Source organism: Xiphophorus maculatus, chromosome 9 (genome assembly GCF_002775205.1).
Source record: "Xiphophorus maculatus strain JP 163 A chromosome 9, X_maculatus-5.0-male, whole genome shotgun sequence".
NCBI classification, from domain to species: domain Eukaryota; kingdom Metazoa; phylum Chordata; class Actinopteri; order Cyprinodontiformes; family Poeciliidae; genus Xiphophorus; species Xiphophorus maculatus.
In genome coordinates, this window is record NC_036451.1 from 22894802 (window position 1) to 22922216 (window position 27415).

General features: G+C 42.6%; 1 protein-coding gene across 2 annotated transcripts; it reads right to left on the reverse strand.

Moving 5' to 3' along the window:
* Positions 1-27415, reverse strand: kit (KIT proto-oncogene receptor tyrosine kinase). 2 transcript variants are annotated; one of them, XM_023339555.1, is made up of 21 exons: positions 27059-27415; positions 23486-23740; positions 22000-22284; positions 21755-21894; positions 21294-21486; positions 19200-19386; positions 18559-18674; positions 18192-18303; positions 15998-16176; positions 11029-11129; positions 10766-10892; positions 10082-10186; positions 9667-9777; positions 9015-9156; positions 8761-8855; positions 8526-8656; positions 8043-8165; positions 5090-5201; positions 4899-4998; positions 4536-4641; positions 1-2377 (listed from the first exon to the last, which is right to left on the reverse strand). In XM_023339555.1, exons 1-21 carry the CDS (start codon positions 27111-27113, stop codon positions 2195-2197), a joined length of 2958 nt encoding a protein of 985 aa, XP_023195323.1. In that variant the 5' UTR covers positions 27114-27415; the 3' UTR covers positions 1-2194. The 2 variants fall into 2 exon arrangements, with proteins under 2 accessions (XP_023195323.1, XP_005814252.1); XM_005814195.2 differs by having other exon boundaries at positions 21294-21465; positions 27059-27414.

Sequence of the window (27415 nt, forward strand, 5' to 3'; positions counted from 1 at the left end):
TGAGAGTTCAATATACACAATTTTATTTACATTGACACTTGTAATAGCAACATTTCAGATTTACACAGTAACTTTAAAGCTTTCAATAAATACACTGGGGAAATGCAGCAAGCAGTCGAATGAAAAATAGTCTGGTATTCAATAAGGCTCCTTTCCCAATTCTATAATTTTGTCATATTCAAAGCTTCCTGATCGGATCTGACCATTTGGAGCAGTGTCACTGGAGGAAACTAGTAAACTTGCAAAGTGCAGCAAACAATTGGAATTGGCCAAAATGAAATCCTTTCTGTTAATAACGTCATAGAAAGAAGAGCAACATGCAGATTCTCTGGTTGAATCTATATAGGGATATCTGTGCACCTATATGAAAATAAAGCATAATAATTTCTGTATCACTGTACCGCTTCTTCATTAGCATAAACATCTTCCAAAGTACTGACGTTACTTTGTAATATACGCACATATGTATTTACAAAAAGACAAGAGCAGTAAGACTGTGGGGTCTTTAGTAAGCTAGATGAATCTGTAGTAGTGGCACCTCTTGACAGTAACTCTTTGAAACTCGCGCACGCACAGACACACTTAGCACACGCAAACAGGACACTTTCCACTCCTCTGAACAACACCCACAGCTGGGAGAGATGCCGGGACCGCTCCAGACGACTGGCTGAGAGGCGCTGAAACCCCCCCCCCCTCGTGTTCCGACAGAGGAAACAACTGGACGACAAAAAAAAAAAAAAAAGAAGAAGAAGATGACGAGAGGGACGGCAAGGAAACCAGCTACTGGCCGGAGAACAATGAGACGGCCAAACACAATAAGTTCTGCACCGAGTGTCACCTTCTGAACGCAGAGCTAAGAAAGATCCTGTGTTGTTTTCTTCTTTTCTCTCTCGCTCCTGTCACCTCAGGGAATACTGCAATCCACTTAATGGCATATCGCATCAGGTTCAGCTTGTCTTAGTTGGAGAACTACACTGCTAGCATGGGGTGACACACCAGTCTGAGTTGGTTAAAACAAACAAACAAACAAACAAACAAACAACTGTTTCCAAACCGACGGATTGGAGGAGGGTTGGGGGAAAGCTGTGAAAACACGTCTGAGAAATGGCAGTACCTACCTCACGCTTGTAAACATATAAACAGCGGGAGATGCGGGAGAAAACAGTTATATACATCTTTACAAGAGATCGAGACCTCTCGCAGTCCAGCTGTCGGCAACGCAACGAAGCATAAAGGGTCGCGTACCATATCTGTATCTATGCTGTAGCTGCAGTCATGCACTGATCATGGTATTTGCTAACGAAAGTCACAAAAGTCGTTTGCATTTTAGGTGCTGCCGTCCTGGATCTGCCTCCTAAAGAACTCGAAGCACTTATGGATATGTCGTCGTCGACCATGCCGCCTAGTAGCTTATATAGAAGTATCCGTGTCATTGTATCTCAATTGAAATTGGCCCCCAAAAGTATCTTCTTTATACAGCATAGATCTGCACAGGTGGAAAGTAATACTGACAATGAAAGTGATTTTTTTAAAAAAGAAAAAAGTTGTATTATTTGCATCATGTGATGTATGGAATAAAGAAAAGTTTAAGTGCCTCAAGTGCTTTCTTTTCCAACCCTACAACTGCAACAGTCAAAAAGAAAGAAAGAAAGAAGGAAAGAAAAAACGCAAACGACGCTCCATGACAGAAAAAAACAAAAAAAAAAAACAGAAAATAACCAAAACAACAACACCAAACGTAAAAAGAAAAAGAAGACATCTGCTATATGTGGACTAATCCCCCCCATCCTCACCTTGAAAAAAAACCTTAAATGATGAAACAACTTTAATGAAATGTAAAGGAGACATGAAAAAGTGTAAAATAACCAACCAATGTAACAGTGTAATAACATAATGAGTAATGTGTGACGGCCGCCCCACCCTCAGTGGTGCCTTCAGAGTTCTGGAGATTGGGAGCAATAGTCCAAGTGTCCTCCCAGCACTGAGCAGGCAAGAACAGCGATCGCAAAGATAAAAGCCGTTTATCCACGGACGCGCTCTCTCCTGCGAGAGGCGGCGCTCACTCTTCTTACAGCAACCTTCGCTGGTAACCGGGGGATTCAGGAGAGGGAGGCGGACGAAAAGTAGTGGTTTGGATGATTTGTGGCGAAACATCACAGGCACTTTGAGGCAGCCAAACAAGTCCGGCGGTTCCTTACACCCACTGGGCCTGAAGGATTGTCCCCTCCACGAAGACTTCATGCTGAACCAGCAAGGGCTGCGTTGGAGCGCTCTTACTGCTGGCTGAGAACGAGCCGAGAGTTGCTGTGCTCTGAGAACTGGATTCCTCCCTCGCTCTAGGCAACACAGGGAGTCTGGAACTGAAGTTCAAATAAATCTGAGAGAGGAGAGGGGAAAAAAATATATCTGTTGGAATGGATTTTCAGATGCTTTAATTTGTGGGAACTCAGTACTTTTCTTTTATTCTTTTTTCTTTAAGCCCGACTGTCTAAAATATTTCCAGAGATTTGCAGAAGTATTAACTCCACTTTGACGATTACACATTTTGTTACACTGCCACCACAAACTTAAGTGAATTTTATTGGGATTTTTTTTTTTTTGACAGTGTAGCGCAGGATGGTGAAGTGGAAGAAAAATAGTACAAACAGATTAAAAACATGGAAAGCAGTGGCATGCATCATTTGTTTTCATAACCCCCTAAGTATATCAACGCAATTCAGTTTGAAAAAATATTTCCAGTCTGATTGAGTTGGAGCTACTCTGCAAAGAGGAACGAGCAAAACTGTTAGCGTCCAAGTGTAAAGTTGGCAGTGAATTAGCCAAAAACGAAAGATAATTGCACAGTACTTTTCAGTTTTTGATTAGTCAAAAAGTTTGGGAACTGTTATTAATCTTCTTTCCTCTTAATATTTACATAACGTGCCCTTTGGAATCCCAGTAAAATACAGACTGACATTTGTTATTGTAACACTGCAAAATGTTGCAAACGTTTAAGGAGTTTTTTTTCCCCAAAGACAACACTGCATTGTAAGCGAGCGTGGGAGAAATCTTCCGAATGTTGCACCGGCAGGCAAACGTGTAATGTGATATTTGAACGAGGGAGAATAAACAATTTAGGTGAATTTTTCTCATCTGGTTTTACATTTTTCATTAGCTCAGAGTTTTGTGTTTACACAATAAGACGTGCCGTTGAGAGCGAAGGCAAATCAGGCCGTCGTCTAGAATGGTGACAATTGAGCCAAAGAATCTTGTTCTTGCTCATGTTTACACTTTGTAAGGAAAGACTATTTAGCCAAGTGCCTGTTGATGTGAAGCCTGAGGGAACGTCCAGGCTTCTGGAATGCAGGAAAACTGTCACGAGGCAGACGGATTGCTGGACTGTTGTTGAGACGTTTCTGTCGTCATGACTAGCTACACGTTGCATCACGCAAAAGATGAGCTGCAACGGGCCCACCTTTCCTGTTTTCATACACTCAAAATTATTCTACATATGCACAAAACATACATTAAAGCTAAATGGGAGATGTTTCTTATTGACTGTAGGTGTTGTGGATCAGGATGTAGATTTTTTTATCATGCAACTGTAAATTTGGTGGGCTGATCCAAGCCACCGCCACCTCAGTGGCCGGTAAAAATGTTCCTTAGCAGCTACTGTGGCTGGAGGAGAAAATTTGAAATTTCCACCCCTGGGTGCATCTGGTTTACATTCAAAGTCCATGCGCTCGATGAGTTGAATGCTCAAGACGCTCCAAACGATTCAAATTGCGCGCTAGACGCTCAAAAGGCGCCGCAGTGGCCCTCGACGCGCCTCCACATAGACTTTGAATGTAAAGTAGACAAGCCTGACGCGCAAAACACGTTCGGTGTGAACGCACCATAAGTGGTGAGGGACCCGGCATCACGCAAAGGTCGTCTAAGAGCTGAACAATAAATCCATAGCAATATACTGTATATATATATACAGTATATCGCAATAGAAATGTGATCAATATCAACAGATGATACGTCTCATTGAATGTTCAATTATTTCACTGAAATCTGATCCACACAGCATTCTGGGGGATGTAGGCAGATGAAACGGCGTTAGTCTTTTATTGACTGATTTATTGCTCAGTCTCTTACCACCAGCTAAGAAAGGTTGGTGGCATCAACTAACTCCCTCACTCTTTGGTTACCAGTTGAGTAACTTGCGCAGCAGCGGTTTGAGGTTTCGCCACTGAGCCTCATAAATGCTCAAAAATTAAAAACGCTGCAGAGTGAAAACTGTAGATAAAACAGAGAAGGTTACGCCACAAGTTAGGCAGTATTTCAGACATTTAAAACAAAAAATGATTAACATCTGTCAATATTGACTGATGTGAAAGGTGATACGTTTTTCAGCCCTGTTGACCAGCTAAAGCTGGTCTCCAGTTCACCAAATAAAACCAACACTTTTTACAACTTTCAGCCCTTTGAAGTCTTCCTGATATTGTTGAGGAATGTGATTCTGATCTTTGTGCAGTTTTGGAAAACAGTGCAGAAATAGGTGAACCTACATGTTTAGTGGCATCCGACAGCTGTTGCTCAATGTTCTCAACCACCTTCATGAAGGGGGGTCTCTTGAAGGGGTCCGCATCCCAGCAGGAGTTCATGATCTGATACCTGCAGCCAAACACGCAAACAACACGATGTACCTTCAGCTAACACAGAGCATCTTCTGTCCAGTACTGTTTTATCAAAAGATCCTTTGTTAATCATTTGCTATTCTTGTGCGCAGCCAAACACAATAGGACGTGAGCGGGCTGTGACGCAACTCCTCAGTGTTGCATTCTTGCATATCATTTTATCAAACCGCAACATCTCTGCGTTTGATGATGCGTTTTGAAGACTGTCACGTTCCACATCAACAGAAAACTCACATTTCGCTGGGTGCGAACTCCGGTGCGTCCATCCGGTATCCTTCTTTTATCTGTTTGTAGAACTTGGCGTCCACAGGCATACCAGGATACGGACTGTTTCCTGCGTTCAACGGGAATCTCAGGTTACTTTGTGCAGTTCTGACAACACCCAGATAAGCCGGGATAAAAGCGGCGTGGATGGAGAAACATACCCAGTGAGAAAATTTCCCAAAGCAAGATGCCGTAGGACCACACGTCACTCTCAAACGTGTACACGCACTCAAAAATGCTTTCTGGGGACATCCACTTCACCGGCAGGCGGGCCTGAAACAGAGTACCTCAATGAATAGGTGCTGTACATAAATGCAGTCAACCTTTTTTTTTTCCATCTCAAATACAGATTTGACAGAAAGTTTAATAAGCAAAACAACCAAGGTGTGAAGATGTTCATGGCTCTTTCTGAGGTTTGTAAAAAAAAAAGAAGAAGAAGAACCGCAGACAGAGGTCTGACATTAAATCTGAAGACATAGGAAAAAAAAAAATGTCTAATTTAATTATTATTTTAGAGGTTATACTTTTAAGAGAAAGGAGCAGAAATATGTAGCAACCCGAGACGTGAATCATAGGAACACACAGTTCCTAATAATTCAGTTTTAGTCATTTAATAAAATGCTTCACTGGCTAACACATCTTGTGCTGTTTTCTTTAAAAAAAAAAAAAAAATTATACTTGAGAGTTATGGTCCAGAATAACAAATTGCCACATAGATGCAATTTAGAAAAGCCAAACCACATAGAACAGTGCAATTTTCTGGCTTACTTGCAAAACTATTCACAATGTTGAACATTTTAACGTTCTCCTTCAGTTACAACCACAAACTTTTATGTACGTTATCAAAATTTTAGAGGATAGATTCATACATATTTTATTTTGTGTTTGTTTTTTAGCTTTATTTTTTAACTACATCCACAGACATACATCTTCAGATCTTGCCAGAGGTTCTCATTGGCTTTGGATCTGGACTTTGAGAGATTTTGATAGATCAATAGACCTTTAATGTAACCAGTTCAGATTCTGAACTAATTTTAGATTTGATCTTTAATTACTCTGTTTTAACACATTATTCAATTCTTTCATTGCAGCTCTCCTGCTGGAGGGTGTACTCCAGTCTGAATCTGTTGAAATCTCTAACAGGACTTTCTTTGAGGATTTCAGCACATTCATCTCAATCAAAAAGGAAAATTTTAATCTTATCTGACAAAATGAGCTACTGTGGGGATCTTGGGTGCTTCTCTGATTAACCCTCCTGTTATGTTCCGGATCAAATTGACCTGTTTTAAAGTTTAAAAATGTTTAAAAAAAATAGTTGGAAGTATTTTTTTTTTTTGCATGAAACGTTTTCTATTTGTCTTAATAGATGCACTCTACATATAAATTGAAAATGTATTCATTTTACACATTTGTACCAACTCTTAGGTCTACTTTTTACATAGATACTGTTCAGGTCAATTTGACCCGGCAGTCAAGTTAAAGTGCAAAAAAAGATTAAAAAATGTCCATTTCTCTATGTTTCCTTGCAGCTATGAACCATATTTCACCACAAACACACCCACACACACCCCGACACACACAAGCCCACTTTCTCATTATTCTCTTTACTTCTAGGAAACTGCGAGAAAGCAGGTGTTCATACAACCTTTGATGGGAATCTTTTCTGTTCCTGTGGACAAACTCCACCCACTCAGCAGATGTGGAGGAAAACATAAATAGTCTCTGCATGCCTCATTTGTCTTGATTTGACTCAGCGGGTCAATTTGACCCTGAACAGTATGTGTGTCTCAAGTTCAATTATAAAGGTCACCCATTGAAAAAAAAAGTGTAATATAAATTTCTGACACTATTGCACGATTAAACACTCCCTGGGTCAAATTGACCCACGAACATTATTGCTCTACCCTAGAAACGAACATAAACAGGAGGGTAAAAGCCCTCCTTGCCTGGCCTGTTAGTTTTAGTTAGATGGCCAGAGCTTTGTAGATTTGTGCTGTTCTCTCAAGTTTTATATGATGCTTAATAATAATGTTTTAAAACCCAACCCTGCTTTATCCCCGATCTATCTGCTGCTTTCCTTGGTATTACCTAATGTCCTGTAAAACCCTTGAGTCCTTCACAGAACTGCTGAATTTCTACAGAGACTAAATTACAAGACAGCAATGAAGAACCCCCTTTGCCATTTCCTGTAAAAGGACTGATACAACCTTTGTTAAGTCCCTCACTCACCAGGGAAGGTAGTCAGGGTCTGCATTGGCTAACTTGTACAGGGGTCCATCGTCTTTGTGGGCGGAGAAAGTGATTTACCGATGATTTTTGAATGAACAGGACTCAAAAATAATTTCTAACAGGAAGAGTAGAAATGTGGAGTTTATCACTAAAATTTGAGGGATTGTGATTGATGAATTGCCAGAACCAAATCAAAGGCTTTAGGCATTTAAGATGAAAAATATTTATGAACGTGGCTGAATTGAAATACAAATGCATTTTTATTTTATTTAGTTTCAAAATATGTAACACAAACCGTTTTACGTCCACTTCACAATTATCGGCTTACTTTGTGTTTTATCACAGTAAAGTCTAGTAAAATATGCTGGAGACTGCGGTAGTACAGTAACAAATCTCGGAAACATTCATTTGGTAAAAAAGAACTTTTCCCGAGGCACTCGAGAGTTGATTGTTGTATTTGTAATTCTTCGTTAAGTGCATCTGAAAAGCAAAGAATCGCATCTTTCATACCCTCGGATCAAACTGCCAGGATAAACGTTGGCAAACCACAAAGTGTGAAGAAGTTCAAGGTTCTTAAAAATCTTGTCTTGACCTGAAATCTGCTGCACAATAATGCTGAGTCAGCAATTGTAAGTCAGTATTGTAACTCAAATCCCTGTGTGTGCATATTCCAAGTCATAAATCACGATCCAATCTTTCTGTGATGCTGCACAAAACAAAACAAGAAAAAGAAAAAAACCCAACATTTGTCTCACATGGTGATCAGGCCTAATTCAGCTAATAGCTAATTCATACGGCTAGGAATCTGACTTACATCCACAACTTCTTGATTGTTTGTTTCTTGTATTTCAACTGCCACCGTAACTTCATGACACCTCTACTTACGTTGCCCTTGACGACGTAGTTTGAGTCTGTGGTGATGTCCCTCGCCAGGCCGAAATCACAGATCTTCGCCACTCTTCCTTGAGTCAGCAGGATGTTCCGGGCGGCGAGGTCTCTGTGAATACACTGAAACAAGACGCGCCACAGTAGTCACAAACGAGCTTCTTCTCGTAACAGACTCGGAATACTTTTTCTGTGCCGGACTGTGTAACACGCAGCCGCCGACATCGATACGCAAGCTCTCTGGACACAGTATCCGCGCCTCCGCAGGGGGATCAATTTTTCAACAACATGCTCAAACACGCGTTGTAGATCCGTTTACTAGCTGTGGAAATGCGATCAGCTCTTCCCATGACAGGCACGCGCGTGGCGTCTGGTTATCAGATGTGACGGGGTTTATCCAAATACGAAAAAAAAGAAAAAGAAAAAATCTAATTTGGCAGCTGTTCGTAGAAAATCTGCAAACTGCGAGAAGCAGAAGCTTACATTTTTGGAGGCTAAGAACTCCATGCCTTTGGCCACTTGGTACGAGAAGCTGAGGAGATCCTCGGTGTCCAGAGACAAGTCGTCCTCATCGAACATCTCGCCGTCTGCGTCAGCTTCGAGGTACAGGCCATCTGAGGGGGGGAAGGGGAAGAGAAATGACAGTTTCATCTCTGTGTTTAAAGTTTTTTGTTTTTTTTAGGACAGTTGAAGTTTGATGAATGGCTGGCCGGCTTGCCTTTGCGTAGTGACTGTCTCCGCTCCGAGGACGAGCTCGACGGTGAGTTGCCAGCGACAGAAGGCCTCATGCTCATGTAGCCGTTCAAGCTGTCACTGTGAAGAGGAAAGGAGCAGTCTGGTCTGAGCTGAGTCCTGCTGTCCAAAGACCCTCCCACGCACGATCTGTATTGAAAATACTAGTACTCTCCTCTTTTTTTTTTCTTTTTTCCTTTTTCCCTCCCATCACAAATCACTTTTAAAGCAAAGCCTCACCCATCTGCAGCTCTCTTTTGTATGAAGTTGCGGTAGAAATAGTTCTCCTTTAGCTCACAGGTGCTGAAAGACTCTCTCTTTCTCCGGAGAAAGTTCAGAAGGTCCCCAAAGCAGCAATATTCTGTGATGACCAGCGTTGGTCCTAAAGATGGAGAATCAGGTCTCATCAAAATGAGCTTCCAGAATCCATGACACGAGCAAAACTAGTTCACATTTCAGCCATAAGGTTAGTGTATTTTATTTGGGATTTTATGTGACAGACATAGTGTTTGATTTTAAAGTGCAAGTATAATTTTTTTTTTTATTGTTAGCAATGTGGCTAACACCGCTAACAATGCGTTGTACTGACAGCTGTAAGGTCCTGAGGTGATCTACGCACATCTAAAAGTCTTAAATTTTTGACAACTCTCTTCATTGGATTAGATGCATCTTTTAAAATCAATTTTCTGATCTAGCCGACTCTAGATCTAGATCCAGACTCGTGCTTTACATTCTAACACGTGCTGTTGGGAAATATGAATATTTCTGCAAGGCACCAGATCTGTGCTACGTTAAGATGGCTCCAAGCTAAATCTCAACTAAATAAATCTGACTCTTCCAGTTTCAATTCGCTGCCTAAAACAAATAAAACAAGACAACATGGATGCCGCACCTCCCACAGTGCAGGCTCCCAGCAGGTTGACGATGTTTATGTGGTTTCCCAAGTAACTGAGGACCTTTAGCTCTGACATCAGAGCCTCTTTCTCCGTGGCATGAGCGCTTGCTGTAATAAAAGCAGCAAGATAAGAATTTGCAAAAGGGTTAGAAGCAAAGTCATCTCACGTTGAAATATGATTAGTTGTTCTTATCTGATTGCTTCGTGGGCTGAATAAATAGATTCGTACCGCAGGGTAAATATTAAATATATTGCTTTACAAGCAGAATGTAAAGCTTGAAATGCCAGCTCCAAAAAAACAAACACAAAAAAACCCCACTGATGACATGTTTTGAGCACTTGTAGGAAAATCTGACAGCTACTTTGCATATTTATCATATTCGTTCGTTGGGTGTGCAGAGGCAGAACTTACATTTAAGCATTTTCACCGCCACCGTCATGACCGAGTCAGCGTTGGAGAGTCCATACGCCGTGGCCTCCACCACTTTCCCAAATGCCCCAGATCCCAATGTCTTCCCTGGAAAAAACAGAGGTCAGACACAAAACATCGTTATGCCCTGTCCTCTTTTTTTTTTTTTTTCCCAAACAGACCGAGCTCCAGCGCTTCCAGGACAGCAACAGTTTGCGCCCCGGGGCTGTGTGTGCAGTCACCAGGACGTGTAGGATCCTGTTTGAAGAGGGCTGTTGAAAACAACACCCAGAATATGTCAACAATATTGTGTTTGCATAGGAGGAGTGCGGTTTCTTTCTCTTTGAGCTGCGGAACGAGTTGGTCAGTGGCAAACACAAATGCGGCTAATGCCTTAATGCAATGCACACATCTCTGGAACAAATAAAAGAAAAAACGGTAAATCAGCGTAAAGTAGCCAGAGGGTGTCATTGGCACGCCTGACAGTATGGCCTGGGCTTTATGATTTTAACTGTTACTGCGTCCAAACCCTGTTTATCTCTCCAGGCTTACCTCCACCCCACACATAACAGCATAAACACGGGTCACAAGTGCCGGGGTGTGTCAGCTTGCTATGACCTATAAATTGCGGCGGCCATTCGAGAGCGCCCACTCGTCGCCAACGGACTTCGATAAAGGCGTGCTCACCGAAACGCAGGTTGTTCCGTGGGAACTCCCACTGGTGATTGTAGGGCAGCTGCGTGGGGTCAATGTACACGTAGCTGTTGCCGTGGATTCCCTCAATGACTTTCCACTGGATCTGGTATTTGGGTTTCTGACACACACAAACACACGCACACAAAATGAAAAGACAACAGAGGCACGTGTGAACTAATGAATTCGTGACGGACACCTCGTACGCCTGACTGCAGGGCGTGCCTCACGCAGGGAAAAATGCATCACCGTCTTACCTGCATGTACTTGTAGAGCAGCAGGATAACAATGAGGCAGAGGACGCCTGCTGCTGATATGAAGCCAATTAGGAGAGGAGTGAACAGATCATGCCTTTCCTCTGCAGGAAGACAAAAAAGATAATGTTAGATAACCAAAGACCCAATCAGTGACTTGTTCGCTGGTTTGTTGTGGTTGCACTGCAGATGACATTGCAAAGGGGCATTAAGGTAAGCCAAAGAAGGGTAAGCCACAGTGAAGCACACTTTGATCAAATAGCAGCAAACTAATCCCATTACTCAGGTATGCATACACAAATTTATCCACGTTTTTTATTAGGCCCGAGCAGCAAAGCGCTGCGAAGGCCTATTGTATCTGTACTGTTTCTTATTATTACGATTCTGCCCCCCTAAAGAGGAGCCTTTTTGGGGGCTTTATCATATTCAAAAACTCACCAAACTTGGCGGTGGCGACTAGAAAATTTAAAAATTTTGAATTTTAAGGTTGTCGCAAAAATCGCAAAAAAAATTGCTGAACGGCGGCAACTAGCAATTTCCTGTTGACACAATGGTATGAACGTACTTCATCGTAGAGACATGAAATTTGGTACACTTGTAGAGCTCACCAAAAGACTCAGAACTTACATTTAATGTTATAAGCCAACTATCACAGAAAGTCGGCCATTTTGTATTGAACGTCCATTTTTTACCTCGATTTTGACGTTTACAGCCTTCGTATTTGATCGAACTCCTCCTAGGGATTTCGATTGATCGACTTCAAACTCGGTCAGTCTGATCATAAGGCATGTTTGATTTAAAGTTATCAAATTGGTGAGTTTTGGAGCATGTTGAAGGGGGGTTAGCAGGGGTCAAAGTTCACCTACTCGCCATGAAACACGAAACTCTTATATTTCCTATATAAAAACACATAGAGGGACCAAACTTTCAGTGATTGATCGGCATCGGGTGCCCTACAATACCCTATGGTGAAATGATGACATCACTTAGGCCACGCCCCCTGAGAACAGGAAGTGTCATGTTTTACTGTGAACGGTCGCTATCTTAGCCCTTTGACCTAATCAACATGAAACTGTGTCCAGAGACAGAAGACATGTTGGTGTGTTGTGGATTCAAGCCCTGACCGGCTTTGACATAGCAGGTGGGTGTGGCGGCGTGGCGAAGTGACCTGTGACGCGGTTGCCATACGTTTGGCTCTGAATTCCACAATTTCGGGCCCAGCTGCTCCAAACTCACTAGGATGGATCCTTATCCACCCTCCGACAGGAATTCATAACAAAATTTGGTGGGCGTGGCCTAATTTCTCTATAGCGACCCCTAGAGTATTTTAAATGAACAGCCCCAGGCCATGCTTTATCCTAGATTTACGAAACTTGGTACATATGTGTATCTTGTCAGGACGTACAAAAAAGTCTATTAGAGCCATGGTCGAAACCCAACAGGAAGTCGGCCATTTTGTATTGAAGGTCCATTTTGGACCTCGAGTTTGACGTTTACAGCCTTTGCATTTGATCGAACTCCTCCTAGGGATTTCGATTGATCGGCTTCAAACTCGGTCAGTCTGATCATAAGGCATGTCTGATTTAAAGTTATCAAATTGGTGACTGTATGAGCTTGCTGAAGGGGGGTTACCAGGGGTCAAAGTTCACCTACTCGCCATGAAACACGAAACTCTTATATTTGCTATACAAAAACACATAGAGGGACCAAACTTTCTGGGATTGATCGTTATGGGGTTACCTAAAATTCCCTGTGGTGAAATTATTTTTTTACGTAGGCCACGCCCCCTGAGAACAGGAAGTGTCATGTTTTACTGTGAACGGTCGTTATCTTAGCCCTTTGACCTAATCAACATGAAACTGTGTCCAGAGACAGAAGACATGTTGGTGTGTTGTGGATTCCAACCCCGACCGGCTGCGATGAAGCAGGTGGGCGTGGCGGTGTTGCGAACGCCGTCGAATTTCGTTTGGCTCTGAATTCCACAGTTTCGGGGTGAGCTGCTCCAAACTCACTAGGATGGATCCTTATCCACCCTCCGACAGGAATTCATAACAAAATTTGGTGGGCGTGGCCTAATTTCTCTATAGCGACCCCTAGAGTATTTTAAATGAACAGCCCCAGGCCATGCTTAAACCTAGAATTACGAAACTTGGTACACATGTGTATCTTGTCGGGACGTACAAAAAAGTCTCTTAGAGCCATGCTCTAAACCCAACAGGAAGTCGGCCATTTTAGATTGAAGTTCATTTGACCTCGATTTTGACGTTTACAGCCTTCGTATTTGATCGAACTCCTCATTGGGATTTCGATTGATCGGCTTCAAACTCGGTCAGTCTGATCACAAGGCATGTCTGATTCAAAGTTATCAATATGGTGAGTTTTGGAGCATGCTGAAGCGGGGTTAGCAGGGCTCAAAGTTCCCCTGTGATCGACTGTGTAATATGTAATTACAAAGGGGATCCTTTGTCATTCCGTAGGGCAATGCTGCCCTCTGGTGTCGAATTACTGAAATTACTGAAATAGTTTCATTATTTCAGTAATTCGACACCAGAGGGCAGCATTGCCCTACGGAATGACAGTTCAATGTTGAATTAAAGAGGAAAAAATTAAATAATTTGTAATTCTAACACAAAAAATCACAGAGACACCAAAGTTTGAGATATTGATCATCCTCGGGTGTAGAATAATATCCAATGGTCAAATGATGACATCACGTAGGCCACGCCCTCTGACAACAGGAAGTCTTGTATTTTACTGTGAACGGTCGATAACTTCTGCACCAAACTTTGCACGAGTGACCCTGGTGGGATCCTTGACGACCCTATGTCATCATATTATGACGTCATCTAAGCCCCGCCCCCTCAGAACAGGAAGTGCCGTTTTTTTCCTTGGAAAGCTCCGTTTATGGCTCTCTTGACCTAATCAAGATGATTCGGATGATAAACTCTGTCAATGCTCGCTGCTGGCTGAACCGTGTGGGCGTGGCCAAATGGCGAATATCAGTCCCTCGCCATATGCATACGTTTGGCTCTTATTCATGCATAGATCATCCGATTGGCGCCAAACTGGACATGTATGACCTTTGTTCACCTCTAAAGAGCCCGACGGGTTTGAAATGTAATTTGGCTCCACTGCGCCCCCTAAGTTAATACATGGGTTGTGTCTCCTCGACGCATCGACCGATCTGCGCCAGATTTTTCGACAGTCGTCGGGCACCGCCGCCGAACGCATTCACGCGTGTCGCCCGGTGGACGGGCGGGGAAAATGCGCGACAGCTTCTGCGGCGGCTGGCTGGCGGCGGTGCTGGAAACTGCGGCGGAGCTTCCGCGGTGGGGAGCGGGCTGCGGCTCTGGAAATCGCGCGAGAGCTTCTGCGGTGGCCGGAACCCCCGCGGTGGCCAATAGGCCGGAGCGGCGCTTGCTGCGAGGGCCGCCCGAGGCTGCTTGCAGCTTTAATTTTTTATTTGTCCTGCTCTAATGTCCCGTGATTTCACACCGCTCGTTTCCAGCGTCTCATGCTACTTTTGCAGCTGCGCCGGCGAGCAGTCGCGCATGCAATTGTTGTTCTGTCCCCTTTGTGTCTGGCCGCTTGTGATGCCTCATTGTTTTGCTCCTCTGTACACGCCGGGGTGTAATAAGCTCTTTAGCGATAAGGAGCTTTCTCTCCACTTCAAATCTGAGAATGCCGAGTCTGCAGGAACTAATCCCCTGTAAACCTGTCAGTGGGTTCTAAAGCTCTGTTTTCTTCGCTGCAGCTCACTGACACCTACAAGCCTCCCACAGACCACCGAGTGCCCAGCGCCGGGGCTCCCACTGCGCTCCTACACGCTCATGCGCCTCCGCCTGGTCTGCTGCTACTCTGTGCTCAGCAAATCCTGGGACTGGCTCCCGAAGGCATGTCCTGCCTGGCCACAAACACACACTGTCCCCATAATGCACACCCACATACCCTCCACCCCCCACCCCCTTCTGCACAAAGCAATTTCTGCAGGCTCAGACTGGGGGAACTTTGGTGTACTTTCAGCTGCTGCACCGCCGCTTTTAGGACATCACGCAGCAGATGGGGCGGCCGTTGCAGGAGAGGGGATTTAGAGTCGTAACGTACACAAAGGCCCGGAGCTAATTCCTGTTTTTGCGCCTTGTTGCAGCCAATCACCTCTGAGGTAGTATCTCTTTGTTAATGTTTACCAAATGGATGGGAACCAACCAAGGGTTAGCAGTGAGTTCGGGGTTAATCTTTGGCAAAAATCATTGTTTTCAGTAAACAGGTTGAGGCTCAGGAATTATCGCTTGTTAAGATTTACTGTGGGGGGCGAGCCCACCAGGACGGCCGAGATAACGTAGAACAGAGTCTGGCAGGTTTGCATTAAGATTGTTGTTTTAATAAAGAACACATTTTGGTTCTTAAGTATAAGCTGCCAAACATTATTGGGAGAAAAAAAAGTAAATATGGTGAATACACCTCTACAATCAAAAGATGAGATAAATAATATTAGCAAAAAGTTTTCAAACACTGTGGCAACATTTGTTTACTAAAATAGGTCTTAATGTACTGTGTGTGTGTGTGTGTGTGTATATGAAATATGTAATGAAATACAAATGATCAGAAGTACAAATAAGCTGTTGTATATTGGCTGCATGTATGAGAAATGCCCCACTGTGACTTCCAACTTCTGTGGATGTCTCTGCTCATTTCAATTTGTCCATAATAATTTAACTCACAATTTTTCTCCATTCCTCAACCAATCAAGCAGATGGTCAATTGTGGTTCAAGCAAAAAAGTTCAACAAATCCGACAACAATTTTTTATTTAAAAGCATATTTATTAGGGTTTTTTTAATTTAGCCTCAATCTTAAAAGGAGTGTGTAGAAGACCCAATGAACCCGATCAATCTGCACTGACACCGCCCATCTCCCTATCGGTGAAAACAGTTTCTTTTTCATGTGAATGCATAGACTGGATGCAAATTTACCCGTGATAGAAAACAGTATGAAGGCTTGCTCTCCGTCCCCGGTGGCGACGCACTCCAGAGTACTGTACCGTCTTCTGACGTTGACCCAGCTCTCCACCCTCTTCCCGAAGCTGGTGCTTTCCGACATGATGGTCATGACGCCGCGCTCTTCCTGGGTGGCGTTCTTCTGCTGGGAGCACCTAGAGGCACATCTGTTTGTTAGTATTTCATCATCGGATCCTTTTTTCAGCAAACCTACAGCTTCACTTTACAAAACCTACAAGCAGCTGGTCAGTGACCAGAATCGACCAATCCTCGTTTGGTTGGCTTCTGCTTGGTAAACGGAAAGGAAAATATGGAAAATTTAGATTTTAAAATCTTTAAAGTAAATCAGATTTTAAAATAAATTTATATTATATAAATATATTATATTAATATAAATTTTAAAATAATAACTGTTTTTTTTCTTGTCTGTAAGTTAATCATTTACAAAACTCATACTTGCTTCAAAGCATTTGCAATTTAAACTACTATCTCTACCTTATTTCTCTTTTAAGTAAGTAAGTAAGACATTATTTAAATGGCACCTTTTAAGACACAAATCCAAAAAGTGCTGCATGCACTATTAAATAAACGGAATCAGTCAAAATTAAAATTAGGAGGTTTGGCCGCAAAGAAAAACGGGAATCTGTTTTAGACTGATCAGTTCATCTACTGTCTTTGACTGAGAACGTTTTAAAGAAAAAGCACAAACACACTTTTATTTTCTTATCTAAATCACCTACTGCCTAGCTCTTGTGTGGCAAAGAAAACGTGACATTTCTGTTTTCATAAAACAAAAGTTGATCGTGTAAAATTAGCACCCAGGCTCCACCGATCCCAGCTCTGCTCCATGGAGAGTGGAGCATAAATCAGCGCTCACAATACCTGCTCTTCCTTTAGACATTAAAACTCCTGTCATGCAGGCGCAAGTAATGAGCATCAAGTGGATTTGATTTCTTTTTTTTTTTTTAAAGTAAAGTGATTGGGCGGGATTATCGAGCCTGACTCATTGGACGTGCTGCTCAGGATTGTTATTGGCATGGCAACCAGAGGCTCCTCCCTCATGTATGTTTAACAAGTTGTAGCCAAGCAGACGCGTCCGTCCGTCTCCAATCGGCGAGTGGATTCTTAACAATCTCCCCGTCACGTGGAAGAGAGGGTGGGGGGAATCGTCTCATCAGTGTCAACCAATCGCAACCGTAAATCCCACATTCCACCGTCATCATCATTCCCTGACTCGATCCAGCGCGTCTCTGTGTGACCTTTAGGACCCCCTGGGTTAAACTTCATAGGTAATTGTTCAGGTTTGATGATAAAAATCCAACCGCAAGAACCAGATCTGAACTGAGCAGCTTGTTGGTCGTGGGGTAAATGTATCTTTTGGAGAGAAAACACACACACATAAAAAAAAAGTCCAACACCAGGAAAATAAAACAAGCGAAATTAGCAAATGCATATTAAAAATTTGGAGTATGAGAGCATGGGCTGAGGATTTTATTACAATATTTTTGTAGTCCTGTTGTGATAACTATAAAAATGATAATGATTGATCACTTCTTGTTTAGGTACCTGCATGGCGCAGTATTCATAGTGCCACCAACAACTCTACTCTTGATTCGTTCCTATCTGAAATAAGCTTTTTCAGGATGCCACATACGTATAGAAATGTGATTTATATCACTAAGCTGCACATAGACACTTTGTCGACTCATATTTTTGAATTTACTGATCATTTTTGGTGCTCTCATAGAAAAAAACAGTTTAGAAAATAGTAAAATAAACATTTCAGTCCGTTTTTTTTATCAATTGAAATTTATCGTGACACAAAATCTTTTGACACGATAAATGCCCACCCCTAGAGCACATCATGAAATATTTGTTTGCATATCAATAACTCACTGCTTTTCTTTAAATTTGAGAGGCTTTGTGAGGCAGAGACGTTCATCGTTGATTGAAACCATAAGATTTAAAATTAATCATCTCCATTTTCTTTTTACTGCTAATACCTGGTCATAAAATGATTGACATACAGCGTCACGTTCTCAAATTTACCCTCATGAAGGAAACAGAGACTGAAACAAGCAGACTTGTTTTTGTTGTCCACACATTATTGTGTGGACAACAATGACTGTTGTCCACACAACAGTCATTGTTGTTTGACTAAAAGTCTCACCTGACGTGCTTCTCGCAGTAGTACCATTTGATCTGGGGGGCAGGGTAGCCTTCAGCCACACAGCGCACCTGTCCGTCCACCGGGCCCCCATGATCTATGATCGCAGGCTTACCTGGTAAACAAAAAGCCGACGTCAGACTGAGAGATCGTTAAGTAATAAATTACAGGCTGTCGAGAAAAAAAAAGAGTGTTTGCCCTCCTTCAGGCACAGCTGTGAGCTCGGTGACGCGTGGTCAGAGGGTTTGACTTCATTAAATTACAATTCCTAAAGGTCAATTCCTCTTGCGTCAGCTGCCGAACTTTAACTCTGCGTGGAGAAATGCATGTTCATGCTGTGGCTCAAGGGGAGAGAAAACCTTTCACTTACTGATAACAAACACGGAGAAGTTCTGCTTTACCGCCGCGTCGCCGTTGGAGGCTTCGAAGGTATAAATGCCACCTTCTGTCGATTTGAGCCGCACCAGCCTCAACTCACTGACGTAGCTGAACATGAGACAGATAGATTTTAATCAAGGATGTTTTTTTTTTAAGGTAATAAAAAATAGGAGAATAAAACTGAAAATCACTGGATATGAAGTCTTGTCTGAGAGAGAAGTTCACATGTTCACATGGATAGATAATCAGTGCTTTATTTGAGTAATGTGTTCCCTTTCACACATCTGCATAGCATTTGTTTTGCTGACCCACCTGCAGCTGAGGATCGAAGAGTGCGTCTTTATTCGTCCCATATTTACAGAGATTATGGATAACACCTGATGTTTTTTTTTTATAAAGAACATGTGCATTTCACTGGCTTTATTTCCCAAAAACACCAACCAATCACATTTGTAATCTGGCTATGAACGCTTCACGAGAAACCCTGAGGAGACGCTTTTCGCCCCAGCTGTTTCTCTCAGGAAGCCGTGACCTTGCAGCTAGGCCAAGGCCGCCAAATTCCAACGCTCTTCCAGCAACACTTGCTTCCACTCTACATGGACTCAGTTCAGCGACTTTGCATCGTGCACGCACCTGTAGTCCCTGCTGTGCGTGGTGATGACGTGGTCGCTGGTGTTTCTGAGCTTCTCGCCCATGAAGCTCCAGGAGACGGCGTGCGGCTTCGGATACGCCTCCATGCTAACGTTCAGAGACAAACTGTCGCCGGTGCGGACGTGGAAGGTTCTGTTGTGGATTTCTGCTGAGCTGATAAAACCCCGTTCTGAAATAAGAAAATAGGAGGCGTTTACAACACTGGTGGAAAAAAATACGCTCCAGATTTTCACCTGCGTGAGAATGGGTGGTGTAAAGACTTTCGGGAACGTCACGACACGTCAACTCAGTTTGTGTACAAAAACCTCACTGCTAGAAATGTGTCAAGCTAATAGAATAAGACTCTCTCAGGTTATGAGCAGTTCAGATTCAATTTTGACATTTAGGAAAGACTGGTTTTCTTTTTGGCAGCAAATTAGACAATATCTAAAAGTTCAATTTCATGCAGCAATGGGCAGCATAATAGCTTTGATTAGCCTGCGGGCTGATTAAAGACTGAGCTTAGCTGCGGTCTTGTCAGGAGTTAGATGAGAACCGTCACACCACTTCCATGACTTGAAGGAAAAACTCTGCATACTAATAGTATTTGTTAATTCATCTCAGCTTCATTTAAAAAAAAAAAAAAAGTGTTCCTGATATTCAGAATAAAAATGGCAATTCTGTTTTTACCAGGTTTTATTTTAGAAGGCAATTTGAAACCAGGACATTTCTGATGTGAGTGCTGTGCCAGTTCAGTTACAAATGAAATACATTAATCCGTTGGCTATGCCCTCTTTTCTTTGCAGGATCGCAGGGGTGCTGGTGCTCATCTCCAGCGATTGTTGGGAGAAAGATGGTAAACTGTTAGCAGAACGCAGATATTCATGTAAAAATAAATGCTGCATGTTTTTGTTAATCCAAACCACTCAGCTAACGTGACGTAAATCAAGCTAATCAGCATTAGGCAGGCAATTAAGGGTTATCTTAGTAATCAATGATTGACTCAATTATTATGAAGATTAAACGATTACTAGGATGAAAACAATTCCCACATTCTGCACATTTTTCAGTTAGCCACTTTAAATCTTTTTTGAACAATATAAGAAATATGTTAAAAGATGCAGAACAAACAAAATCAATTCCTTTTTTAAATAAAGTAAACATTTCATTGGCAAAAAACGCAGTGAGCTCGATCATTTGTAGATTAATTGATTCATTTTTTGCATTAACCACTTAATAATTGAATAACAGTAGGTGATAAATATGAGTTTTTATTTTTACAGAACTTTAACCACATTAAGCTAAAACTTTACCACTTGAGAAGTTCTGGGTAGAAGATATTTACAAAGATTTTTTTAAATCTTAAAGTCAAATGTATATGTTGCAGTTTTGGTTTAATGCTCTGAATGTGTTGTTCTTCCACAAATGGCCTTTTTTTTTTTTAGTCTGTATGCTCCAGTTAACAATTAATCAATTACTAAATTATTTGACGATTATTTGAGTAATTGATTAATCATTTCAGCCCCAATGAGCAAATTTTGGTATTTCGTTGCATGATATGGTAAAACACTGTAATAAAATTCTTCAAGGACACTGCACTAGTATTGACACTCTTAGGTCTTTCTGCATTTTGTTACATTACATCACATTTATTTAGATGTACACATGCAACCACTACGTGGATAAAAATTGAAAACCACGCATCATATACTTTTCACTTTACAAAGGTTAGCTACTAAATCCTTGCATGGCTTTATGTCGATCTACCAGATAAAACCCCAGTTGAATACACCAATCGTAGTGGTTATGTTGTGATAAAATGTGGAGAAGACAGAGGGATGTATATACTTTTGCAAAGGACTGTTATGCTTCCATTGAGTGTACACACACATATGCAATTCCCAAAATGTTAAACAGTTTTCAAACATGTACAGCTGGAAACCAAGAGCTTGTTAGGAAAACAAGTACTCAGGAGTTTTAACACATTACAGTCACTTGTAAAAGGCAAAGATTGGTAATCCGAACTTCACTGGAACTTATTTCGATTTCGTCACCGGGCAAGTAAGTGGAGGAAAATATTTTTTTTCCCAGACTCACCATAAACGTCCAGCCACACGGACATCGTGCTGTTCCCTTTTTCGTTTCTGGCTTCACATTTGTAACTCCCAGCATCCTGTGGACGCACGGACTCTATTTTCAGCGTGACACTGCGGGCGTGAGTGTAGTCCTTCGTCAGGATACGTGCATCGCCATCAACCTTTGCTGGTTGCTGTGGACACCAGATGGCACCCTGTCAACGCCCAGAGATCTCTAGAGATTAACCCCGAAGGCATGTCTATCCTTGCCAAGCAAATACTAGCAAAGATGCATAAATGCATGCAATATGACCACAGACACAAACTCCACACGCACATCCAAGATCCAATTGCACATGCAAAGACACTTTTGACCCTCCAGCCTCTTGCGCAGGAAAATTAAACCCATTTTTTAACATTTTTTTGGACATGCAAAGATATAAAGCACGCTCTACAGCAAAAGGCAAAGCTGACGGGTCTCACCGAGCCAGGTGGTGCCACCCAATTCACTGTGAACTCTCCGTTGACATTGGTGGCATTGCAGGTGATGAACAGATTTTCATTTCGAGTTAGAATGATTCTCCTGGGATGCTGCATCTGAATTTCAGGAGGACCTAAGGGGACTGAAATGAAACAAGTTGATCCATATCAGAGCTCAACCTCAACAGAAACGAAGCACAATAAAGAAGCTCAGTAACACGCATTGAACACATAATACGCATTTTTACCTTTCTTGACTGTCAGGGAGTATTTTTCTGATTTGACGGCTCTTCCCTCGAGTGTCCCTGTGCACACATAGCATCCTCCGTAAGTCAGCTTTGCATTGTGGATGATGATCCCTTGCTCCAGGCTCGTAGAATACTGGAGACCAGCGGGGAGGGCTTCTCCGGAGCACATTTCCAAAGTTAAGTTGAGCATAGTTGGATCAGTTGCAAGGCATGAGATGGCAGCGTTGTTTCCCTCACGAATAAGAATGCTGTTTATCGCTGATTTTCTAAAGGGATTCTCCGGATCTGCCAAGAAAACGCAATTGCACAAGTTGTGTGAGCGAGCGGGACTTCACACTGAGCTGATGAAGCTTTATGGCTATATGTTTTGTTGTGCAGACATCTTGGCAGACCAACAGGCCCTGGAAATGCGGAAAATAAAAACAATGCCTCTGCACATTTTGCTCTGACAGCCAAAGAATGTCAGAAGTTACGTAAAGTTGCTTTTTTTCCCCAAGTTTCCAAGCAGCTCGGCTTTTCTGGAAACGTCCCAAACTAAATCACGTTCAAATGCCGTTTTACAAAAAAGCAGGAAGTGATTTCAAAGAAGTTCAAGGCTAAACAATAAAACAGATTAGAATATTGCATGATGCGGTTCCAGTAACAGTTTGAGTTTAAGGAACTCCAGAGTGAATTTGGGTGAAATTTTCCTTAGCTGCTATTGTGTACAGGAGAACAGCAGCTTCGGGGAATGTTGAAGTCAGATGCTTCATGCTTGTCATGAGTTACTCTCTGTTTCTTCTACTGATGCAGCCTGTTGCATTGGGGGAAATATATAAGACCATCCCTTTACAACCAAGAGTAAAACATTATTATTATTATTATTATTAAGTAATTATGACTTTTTACCAAAATTTTGCAGGTTTCCTCTTTGTGAATCAGGGTTAAGGATTTTTGAACTGCTATTATTCAGGATTTACCATGCCCACTAAAATATCCAGCCTCTGAGGCGAAACCGAACTCTAGCGCCTTAATCTTATCCATCCTGTTCACAGTATTCCTTTCAACTTTTGCTAAAAATCCCAAACAAACAAGACTGTTTTACGTAACCATACATCCAAGCTAAAAAGTAGTTATTGTTTATTGCCTCTGAGATAGATGCAGGACTGTTGAGCGAATGATCAGCACATGATAAGAGCCTGCAGTGATGGCGCGGGGCCAGTGGGATGCAGGGGGTCACACAGGAAAGAAAATGCAGTAAAACTCAGTCATGCACTCAATAAATATCTCCAGAATCTACCTCACCTGTCCAGGGCAGAGTTACACACACCTTGTTGTGCAAAACAAACCGCGGCATCCTGTCAGTAAAGACAGTACTGCCAAAAAATACATAAAACAACCTTCGACTGCTGTAGCCTGGAGTCTGATTCCATGTCCTCCTGACTGAAGATGGCCTCGTCTCACAAACACAAACCCACTAGATTCACACACAGATTCACCCAGATACCTTTCACGAAGACGAAGATGGAGGCTTCCTCGCTGGACTTCTCATCCCGGCACAGGTAACGGCCACTATGGACACTCAGAGCTTTGATGTGAAATACTCTCCGCATCCCATCAATTTGCGTTGTTTTAAGAGGTCTTTGCCGGTTTTCTCGCCACCACTGTGTCTTGTTTTCACTCTTGCATCGCAGGTCGAGGGGATGGTTGAGTGGGACGACGAGTTGGGTCTGGTTGGGGATGATAGTGGGCTTGGTGTTGCCTGAAATGTGATTGGAAAGAGGATTGTGATTCTGGAAGGTAATCTCAGTATGACAGAGTTGAGCTTTTTTAGCATCTACGCTACCCAACCTGCCTGTCCCGGGCATGACAAGAGCTTAACAACAAATCTCTTATCTAAAAGATTAATAAGGTCCATATCAATCATTAATAGTCATTAACTGACGTGTGTGTTGACAAACACAAGGTAAAAATTAGAAGATTTACATTGGACTCGCATCTTCCCTCATATGAAATCTGAAACCAAATACCTATGTCTTCCACTTGAACATCAAACAGGATTAAATATACAAGCAAACAACAATCTCTTGTAACGTTTCACCTGGGACTCTTTAAATCGTCCAGAGATTTAAGTTGTTATACACTGTAAACAATGCAGGACAAAACATAACTTGGGTTATTTTACTAACTGTAACCCTGAATCAACGGTGGAAAGATCCAGAACTGGGTTGATTTTGAACCACAAGTTTGGTAATGGGATTCATTTAACGTACTGGCATGGTTTTTCAACCAAAAAAAATGGGCTAAAGTGAGAAATGTTCAAAGCTATCAAAAAGTGCAGTGAGAAGAGGGGATTGCTGACTGAATCATAACAATGCCAGCATTAGTCATTGCCAGTCAAGAGCTGGCAATGGCTAATGCTAAGGGAACAACCCCATTCTGTAGATTACATTAACACAAGCTCTTGGCATTAATATTTGTCACTTTGTGATTTCTAATGTAACAATTTGGAAAGACAGCATTGAAGTTGAATCAGAAAAGAATAAACTGTGTTTTAATTGGTGTCTTTTAACACGTACAGTTATAACTGAGACACCATCACTGCAGCAGAATACCATGTTAGGTGGCTTTTTAGACTCTTCGCCCCCCTAACAACAAAGGTCACAATATTTGATCCAATGTTTGTTCAAAATCTACCCAACTTCAATTCTATCATCTTGAATCTACTATAATAGATGACCCAACAGTTTCTGGACTGTAACAAGTTTGTTCAAATGGTTAGAATTAAACACTGGAGGTTATATGAGCAGAAATCTTCAGCAAAACACCATGATCCGAAATAATCCGAAACATTTCATTTCTTGCTATATTTTGTGTCTTTATCACCCAATGCTTTAAACCTTCGCAGACATTGCAAAAATAAAAAAATTAAAAATAGACAAAGTGAATAACCACTCTTTGTCTTCTGAGAAAACATCATGTTTTTTTTGTTTTTGTTTGTTTTTACAGAGCAAACCCACTTTACATGATCAGTACAAGAAACCACAGCAGGAGTGTTGAACAGGCAGCCGCTGATAGAGATACGCCCTCGGTTGGCGAACTCCTCACTTCGATAGAGACGGAGACAAAAGGGAGGCGCTGTCGAGTGTGGAATGGTTGGCAATTTGAATGCAGGATTTGGCAAATCAGTGAAGAGATAATCGGGGTCACCCTGGGGTTTGAAAAGGCTGTCCAGATCAGGGCAGCTCGCAACCTGTGGGTGGCCCACCTCAGCTGAAAATCATGCAAGATTTTTACTCATCGGTCATTTTTTCCCCTCTTAAAATAACGTTAACACAACCAGGGATGTGCACAGATAAACTCTAGCACATGGCCCTAAAAACAGTGCCCTTCTGAAATCTTGTATTATTATTATTATTGATTTATTTTTTTAACAGTGTATGTAGTCCAATGTAGGATTTTGCAGATTTAAAAGCCTAAATTACCAGACTGCCTGTAATAAATGTCACACTACAGCCAGCACAAGGTGCCCTCTTTTGAACACCTGACCCCCAAAATGTCTGTGCACGCCACTGAAGACAGTACATGTGCATTACAAAAAACTATCTGGTCAATGGATAACGGGAGGGGGAGGGAGAGCGCCCCCCTGTCCCCCGGCAGTATAAAGCAGCTATAAATCTTTCAAACATAACCACTTCTTCAGTTAATACTGCTCGTGACCCGACGTCAGCAGAGACTCCAGGTACTTCACAGAACAACCGGGACATTCAGCGTAAAGCTTTGGTAACACGCAAAGGAGAAGAAAAAACTGAAAGAAAATGAATGCATGTCGTTTTTAAACGAATCCAATCACGTTTTTATTTCCGGCTTCATCATCATAAAACCTGGCTTATTATCTGTGCACCATGCGCAAGCGGGCTTTAGGGAAACTTCGCGGCGTGACCCTGTCGCATCACATGACGGTTCAGCCGGAGCACACACTGCCTTGAAATGTGGCACTCATTCAAACAAACAAAACCACCCAGATGACCTGATCGAAATGGTCCGATCAGGACATGATCGTAAGCGAAGAAGGCCACAAATCCACCTGACGCCGCCCTGAAACGCCTCGGCACGGCTACAGGGGCAAAAAGGAAAACACTTCGCTGATTCAGTTCCCCCCTTTCAGAATCGGCTGAGGCACCGAGACACCTTTTCCATAAATTTGCCTGTTATCTCTCCAACCGCCTTACACTTCAATATCCCCGTGAATATCCCTCTGATAAAGAGCATTTATCTACTTTTCCTGACTCTAAATCGCTCAACTTAGACTGCGGGTGGCTCTTTCTCGCAATATAAATAAGTAATGAAGTGCTCCCAATCGGCTATTGTGGACCTTGACCTTCGTGTCCACGCTTCTGGAGAAAAAGCCAAGTCATAACAATTGCAAGGTGTTTTTAAGCCAAAGCCCACTGAGAGTGGGAGCAGGTTGTAAAGCGTCCCACTGAGTCCAACACATCATCTCGGAGCTGGGAAACACACGGAGACAAAAACAAGCCAGTGAAACGGTCGCGGGTCGGAGTCGTTTGCATGTTTCCTAGGAATCACAAACCAATATTTTTACATGTTGGCGGTTGTGCGCGCTGCTGGTGGATTATTTGCATCTTATTAATATCGCTGGAGAGCCAGTTTCACCACGACAGAGTTCGGTTTATTTCTTCTTTTTGTTTCTGTTCGTTCGTTTTCATCAATGGCGCCTTGTTCCTTGATTAAAGCGTGAATTATTTAAATAAGTCTCGCATTCAAATCGTCGCAGTATCTGCTTCCCTCATTGGGTTTCTGTGCGGCTTCAGGTTGTCCTCTTACAGACTCTCGGGGGGGTTCTGACTCCGCGTACGAAGAGAAAGCGTCACAACACCGTCGCAAAAAAACAATATAACAAAACGAAATCTACAAAAAAAAAAAATATATATATATATATATATACACACGAAACCTGCTAAACTTCAACCCACCCTTTGCCCCCCCCCCCCCCCCCGCGCGCGTCAGTGAACAAGCAACAAGTTGCGCGTGAAGGCAACACGCGCTCCGCGAGCCTTACCTGGGTGGAAGCTTAGCTGTAAAAACACAAACAGCAGAATCCAGAGGTATTCCATAGTTAGTATTCCATGGGTCCAGCTGGGAGGGTGAGCCAGTGCCGCAGTGGTCAAGCTGGTTTAGCTCTCGCTCGCACCTCGCCGAGCGCGTCGGGCTTCAGGGGGGGAAAAGTTTGTCTGCGGGGTTTCAACAGAGGCGCGCGCCGCTTCACAGAGCTTTAAAGGCACAGATGCTCAGCAGCAGCAGCCTGTCTGAAAAAGCATGCTGGTGTCCTGCAGCGGACCGGAGGGGACGGTGCGGGCCCACCAGGTGGTTCTGCCTGAGGAGGAGAGTCAAGAGCATGTTTATAGGAGCCCAGTGG

What these genes read in the sequence shown, in the direction of transcription:
- kit (XM_023339555.1), bottom strand. Translation starts at nt 27,113, where the DNA reads ATGGAATACCTCTGGATTCTGCTGTTTGTGTTTTTACAGCTAAGCTTC. An exon ending in GGGTGGCACCACCTGGCTCG is followed by an intron (nt 21,487 to 21,754) that starts GTGAGACCCGTC and finishes GGGCGTTGACAG; the next exon opens with GGTGCCATCTGGTGTCCACA. An exon ending in ACTACGTCGTCAAGGGCAAC is followed by an intron (nt 5,202 to 8,042) that starts GTAAGTAGAGGT and finishes ACTCTGTTTCAG; the next exon opens with GCCCGCCTGCCGGTGAAGTG.